Here is a 7,141-nt window from a genome sequence, read left to right as displayed (position 1 = left end):
TTTTTTTATATAATATTAAACATAAAATTACTTTTGTTATTGTTACCTAATATCACAATAGGTATAGGAACTTAATATTTAAGTAATAAACAAAACAAAATAAATCACTTTTATCTTAATTAAGAACAAATTAACTTCTTCTAAACTTAATTCGTCATGTTGAATGACACTAAACTTCAACAGAAACAAAAGGTAAACGACTAAATTATAAACTAATCGTGATCATAATATTGCAAAAGGCGACGACTACTAATAATTTCAAGTAGGTACCTGTAATCGTTATTTCTTATTAGTATTCATAGTTAAACAATCTTATGTTATGGCGAAATGTCTACTAATCTACTTCGCTTGGATGGAATTTAACGCGCCGAACCTGACCGAGCAGAGCGCGAGAACTCCCGAACGCAGTTTCTGTTTCGGTTGTAGTTTCGGCAGGTTTGCCGCCGAAACCGAAACTAAACCGAAACTCGTTTTTTTGCCGAAACTCGATCGAAACCGAAACCGAACTTTCGGTCGGACACTACTAATTTTTTTCTATTCGTCGGGAACAGGATTTTTCTGAATAAAAGGTACCCTATGTGCTTTTCTTTATTTCTGACAATGTGTTCACAAAATTTCATGATGATCGGTCGAGTAGTTAAGGCGTGAAAATTCAACAAACAAACAAACAAATTTACATTCGCATTTATAATATAAATTAGGATTAACAGTCGGCTTGCTTGCACCACATAATTCACATTTACTAGCTACAATTTGCCCTCATCGCTGGACATAAGTCGATATTTAGTAAATAGTAATTTTAGGTAATTATACCGTCATTTAGCTAAGTTTGATTCCCTGTTCAGTTGTTTTATCTCCACCCCTCTCCGTCCACCCTCCCCCATCTAGAAGTACTTGCTTGTTGTTGTTCAATACCATTCACACCTCTACTTCCATTGTAAACAATTACCAATGTTTCTCCTTATAAACTTTACCGTCTCTTTAACGATGGAATCTCTCCTTATTTCGCCTTTACATACTGAAGAAATATTTCCCCCAAATTTGAAATCGCAAGACTTATAATAGGTTGTGTATTGTCTCGCAGCCAGTCACATTAACACCCTTTTAGGGATCAAATTAACAGACACCCCCCCTAGGTTGTGTATTGTCTCTCAGGCAGTCACATTAATACCCTTTTAGGGATCAAATTAACAAACACCCCCCCTAGATTGNCATTATGTTGGGCATACTATCACAGTGCTTACCACATATGTGATAGAAGTAGTTTTATCTATATTTAAATATTATTTAATGCTAGCTAATCTGCTAAATGTTTTACGCATTATTCATTTTATCATTTGCTTCAAACCATGCGTCAGCGGAATGATTTGTTTAAGTCATTATCGTGTTACCGTCTAAATCATTCGGTAGATCGTTTATATATAAAAGAAAGAAAAGAGGACGTAAAGTAGTTCCTTGTGGAACCCCGTCGTTACTGATTTTTACGAACTGTAACAATTTTGTATTTTGACATCCATTCGCTATGCAACTGCTAAGTAGCTGTACTTGTGATTCCATATCTTTCTCATTATCAATTAAACAAAAATATGATAAATCGTAACATCAGGCCTAGAAAAGCCACAATAAACGGTTTATATCTAGATTGTTAAGTGCATGTAATGTTTGATATATTATTTACAATTAGCGTTATTAGAATTAATTTTATTTTTCTTTGATTATCCCACGTTTCATGTATACATTTGTAGAAATGTAACAAAAACGGGTTCTTCGGAAAGTAAACAAAAGAAAAATCAAAACAAAGCGTGCTCGAACTGGGAGTTTACTTCAAAACTTTCTCGCCCTTACAATTAGTCTGATCTTTTTTGTTCATTCTTCCTGATGCTTTCTGTTTCATAAAAACAATGGGAATGACACGTCGAATCTATTGTTTTTAGATAATTACAGCAACCTGAATCAGCAGATCTGTGCTTTGTTGTAGCATTAAATACAATACGTTAAAATAATAGAAAAAATAACTTTTCTAAAAATTTCGTATAGACCAGGGGTGACCAACTTCTGTATATATATTAGGATTGACTTTTCCTCCCCATGCGGAATTTCATAAAGAAGCTGTGTTTGTAAATCGTAATCGTTGAAAGGCAGAGATGTGATTTATTTGAAATACTTGCATTTAAAATGCAAATACAAAATAAAAGATACCTATTTTTATCTTGCATTTAAATACTTCTTTGAGAAAAGCATTTAAAATACTTTTGCAAACCTATTTTCTATTTATACAATTCAAAATAAATCTTTGTCGTTTAAAGTTTTGCTATAGTATCACCGATCAAATATTATATACAATGATGAATGAAAGTTGCTCACATTGGCCATTGAAGGTATTAGAAATTTAAAAGGGGTCAAAGAGACATTCCATGAATGTCTTCTAATTCTATAACTGAAGAGAGCCCAAAATATTCTAAACTTCTCGAAAATTGATAACCTAAAATATTGGATTGATACTGTTTTCCGGGTTCAATATCATGGTCCATGGAATTTTAAAGTTCCAAATTGATATCAGCAGCTGCCAAATCACCACTTATCGTACTTTCAGCAAGGAACTACGAAATTCTATGAATTACGACAAACCACCCAGCAAAATAATATCAAATATATTGTATAAACGCCAGCAGTGTAAAACTGAAAACTACAAGATATTGTGGTGTGCTAATAAATGCCTATAATCCAAAATTCTTTGAAAACGATTCGAAAAATTTCATTTATTAGACGAACCCAAAGCACAAGAAGATATGAATTCTATTTCTTTTTCTTATTACAATGTGTAAAAGATCGGAAACAAAATGGGGTTGTAAATATTTTGATATAAAATGATTGATGTTGATTTTACGTGGTTAAAATATTGTCAAAAATTATACCAGTAATTATTATAAAATACTCGCCTATTGTGGCCATAGCAGCCCCCAATACCATAAGAAGTAGTCCTAAGCTCAAGGCCTTACAAGCATTCCAAAGACATTTTCCGTTAACCCTTCCTCTCACCACCTGAACGTTCCATTGCGCGCCAGACGCCGGATAAGCGCGCCGTACCACCCCCATACTACTCCCCCCCGACCTTGCCCATCCGCTACCCAAAAAACTGGCCCGGTTCATCTTCGTCCTCTCCTTTCTTGTTCGGCTTTCCCGGGGGATCTGTAAAAACATTTAATTAAAAGGTCTTGTGTAATCGACTCGATCCGAGAAGCTGTTCAACTTAAACATATCGCACACAACAAAAATCCTTATAAAAAACATCACTTTCAATATTCCAAATTAATGAGAAAATTCTAAGTGATTAATAGATCTGAAGTTTTAAGACTGATTTTGTACAAAGTACTTACGGTAAATCCAGTTATTATGTATTATTAACGGTTATTATCCTAACTAATATGATAATATTCGTTTCTATGTTTGTTTGTTACGTTTTCACGATTCAACTGCTCAACCTATAATCATGAAATTTTATACATACATTGTCAGAGATATAGAAAAGGACATAGGGTACCTTTCATCCAGAAAAACAATATTTTGTTCCTAAGGGATAGATAAATTAGTTATATGTAATCGTCGACAATATTTGACACGTGGGTATTTAGGACATGAACTCGAGCGAAGCCGATTATGAAATTCTTTTTTGTTAGGGCTACAGAAAAGGACATAGCGTACCATTTATTTTGGTTAGACTCCAAAAACTTTAATTTCTAGTTTAAAGGTTAAATCTTAGTGGTGAATGCTGCTCGATTTTAAAATTTATATTTTTCCAAATAAAAATAAAGAGGAACTTTCAATTTTTTGTAATGTATGAAGTGCTTAGTTGAAATGTCCCAAAATACGATCGCTTCGCTACCAATCATTTAAAGTTATCCGGTCGAATTTTCATTTCTAGAACTGTTTTATGTTAGCTTTCTATTAAAAATTAAATTAATTAATAGTTTTTGTTTAGTTGATGATTTAACTAATCAAAGCGGTCCAGGAGTGATCTTAAATCACTTTTATTACTACATTTAAAAAACTGCTTCCTTTATAGAAACGTGCCGATTTCGATGTCTATTTTCTTTTCTTTCATAAAACAATTGTTTCGTTATTCGACACGCATAGACACGTCTTCCTTTCTTAGTTTTTGTTCTTATTATGTGTGCCTACGTGATATAACGAAGAAGGTTCGTTATGCAAAGTGGTATGCACTTGGCGACTGTCCTTATCTTTTGTGCAGAACACAGGGAGAATTTACATTTGGTAATTTACTGAACAGTTATTAGGTTGGTTCATTTTAATGAAAGACGAGAGAGATAAAAACACTCTCACTACGCCTCTGGTGGTTGTGCTTCACATCGTGTGATGTCGGAAGAGCAACCAGAATTATAAGCCAGTACAGAGCCCCCGAGCTAGAGGGGCTCCAACATGTATAAACGAAAAATTATATACATAGGTACTATTAATTGAAATACAGTGGAATTCGGTTGTAACAATATCTGCTATAACGACAATTGTGATGTAACGTCAGTTTTTAATAACCTCGAAAATTTGCTATTCAAACTAACGCTGAAAATTTTGCTAATAACAATAACTGGGGTATAACGTCATATTTTTATTGCTACAAATTCTTGAAACTGTCGTTTTATTTCTGATACCCTTTATTCGATTTTATTGAGCGATTTTTGTCTTGCTATCATAATATATCGATAGTGGAAAGTTAATTCTAGAGTTAACCAGCTATAATTAAAACGTTTAAATAAGAGACGTACGGGATTTCTTAGGACTACTTTTGGTATACAAGATGCTTTCGTTTAATCCAAATGTTTCATTAATAATAAGAAATTTTGGCGAATTCGACGTAGAAATGAAAAATTGTAAAAAGTGGCGGGTCTATAGTCACGAAGAAGTGAACGATGCAGTTTCGGCGTATTTTTCTATCAAAGGCATAACATGTTTTTTCGAAGGTATACGTAAAGGGTCGCGTCGCCTTTAATAAAAAGAAGTCACTTCTATGCTCGCGAACGGTTAATTTAATAATTCTAAAAAGTTTGTAAAAGGTGTATGTTTGGAGCGCGGCGTTGTACGGGTGCGAAACATAGACAGTGACAGACACTCTATGGAAGTCAATAAAAAATAGACGAGATATATTGGTAGGACATCTTCTCAGGCATGAAGGTCTAGTCAGAGACGTATTAGAGGCAGAAACAGGAGTTAGGAGGGGTATAGGTAGACCTAGGTTAGATTACCGTTCGCAAATAGTTAAGGATGTGGGATGTTTGTAGTTTTAAGGAAATGCGAAGGTTAGCTTAAGATGGGAGGTACGTGTCCAACCAGTCTTAGGACTGACGACCTCATAACGATGATGATGATACGTAACTTAATTGAAAGATCGGAGAAATGTGTGAGGGTAGCAGGTGAATATGTTGAAAAGGAAAATTAAATTCGTACTTTTATTTCCACTTCTTACCTCCCATTCCGCGAACTTAAAAACGACCCTCGTATGTAGGAAAATACTCGTATTCGCATTTGTATGCATGAATGTGTGTATTTGTGTTCCTTAAATGAGTCGAGCATGTGAATTTAATTGCTTTCATTTATTAATCCTGGTGATGAGAGAATTCTCAGGAATCACTCGAAATCGTATGTAGGTACGTACATTAGGGCCTTCCTGAGTGTTTTGCTTAAGAAAATGGCGCTTGAATCAACAGTTAACGATTTTTTTATTCTGATATTATACAGGATGAGTCATTTATCTTGAAAGCATGACGTATCTTGATTAGATCTCATTACTTTAGAAAATGTTTTCGAAAAGGAAATTTGTGGCCGTCGGAGTCATTCACAGTTCAAGTTTTTTTGGAATGGAAATTATTATTTTTGTACCTAGCAAGGAAAACGGCGGAAAACTTTGTAAACAGAAATTTTCTTTTGGTTTTTTTTGTCAGTGTATACTCATGAGATATTAAGAACAATCCGACCCATTTTGATTGAATCGGATTGCATGTTTTGGAAAAGAATTGTATATTTTTATAATGGCAATTAACTGTTTACCTTAAGTGTAATCTTGACTTTGATTCTCAAAGTAATTTAAAGGACAAGTTATTTAAAACATATTTTTACCCAGAATGGAAAGAGCGGGAAATTTTATAATTGGAAATTCCTCTGAAATTGATTTGTTCTTAATGCCTACCGGAAAATTAATACCGAATCAGCTTCAAAGGCATTTCCAATCATAAAAATTTCCATCCTTTCCATTGATGAGATGGAAACCATGCATTTTCATTAAAAACTGATGTGATCTTCATATGGCATTAAAGATCAAGGCTAAAGTAACACTTAAGATCGATCACTTGTTGATTGACCCTTTAAAAACATACTATCTTTGATTAAAACTTCAATCAAGATATTTTCGATATTTTATATGCTTCAATTTCCGATTACACAGATTTCCGCTGTTTTCGTTACTTAAAAAATAGCTCAGCCTGCAAACGAGGCTAAAGGTCAAAGGCAAGGTCGCCAATTGTTTTCACCTTAAAGGGTATACAAGTTTTGTCTAAATTTTTTTCTAAAATAATTGAGATCCATCCGAGATGATTTTATTTCTTAATTTTTGAAGAATTGGTTACAACTTTTTAATGTTTATAAATAATTTATGGGACTCAAAGATGAAGGCCCAAGTAACAGGACGTTCTAAAAGTATCTATAATTTCCTTAATAGTGGAATTTTTGGTCAGTTTCAATAATAGATTAAGTGTTTCCCAGCGCCTTCAGCATTTTTATCAAAAATGTGTAATATAAAAATAATAATTAATAAATTATGGTGTGAAAGTATTAAAGTATTTTAGAACAAATGTCATACATCTATCATTACCTATAAATTTACCTGAATTATTCTACGTTTACTTGATGGAGAAATATATTTGACGCAAGTAATTTTAGGTGGGGTCCGGATGTAAAAATGAAAATTTTTATCGAGGTTCAGAAAAAGACATATAGATATCTTTCCCCAAGAGGGTGACGCTCAAAGCTCAAACAAACTTTGTTATCTACATTTGCAGATAATTTTTAAATAGTTTATTTGAATAATTTAATTTCAAAAAATTTTTGGCGGTCCAGCTTTTTAATGTTTTCG

At 33.3% G+C, this 7,141-nt stretch overlaps 1 protein-coding gene across 1 annotated transcript in view; it reads right to left on the bottom strand.

Annotated features, from left to right (window-relative positions):
• Window positions 1-7,141, bottom strand: part of LOC108744622 — a 36,870-nt gene that overhangs the window by 21,269 nt on the left and 8,460 nt on the right. Inside the window, exon 2 of the mRNA XM_025974730.1 lies at window positions 2,940-3,189. Within this exon, the coding sequence (XP_025830515.1) occupies window positions 2,940-3,150 (211 nt within the window). The 5' untranslated portion in view covers window positions 3,151-3,189. The remainder of the gene's footprint in view (window positions 1-2,939; window positions 3,190-7,141) is intronic.

This window comes from Agrilus planipennis, unplaced genomic scaffold (assembly GCF_000699045.2).
Source record: "Agrilus planipennis isolate EAB-ADULT unplaced genomic scaffold, Apla_2.0 scaffold16, whole genome shotgun sequence".
In the NCBI taxonomy this organism is placed as follows: domain Eukaryota; kingdom Metazoa; phylum Arthropoda; class Insecta; order Coleoptera; family Buprestidae; genus Agrilus; species Agrilus planipennis.
Note: the sequence above shows the minus strand (reverse complement) of the source record. Positions and strands in the feature narration are given on the sequence as shown.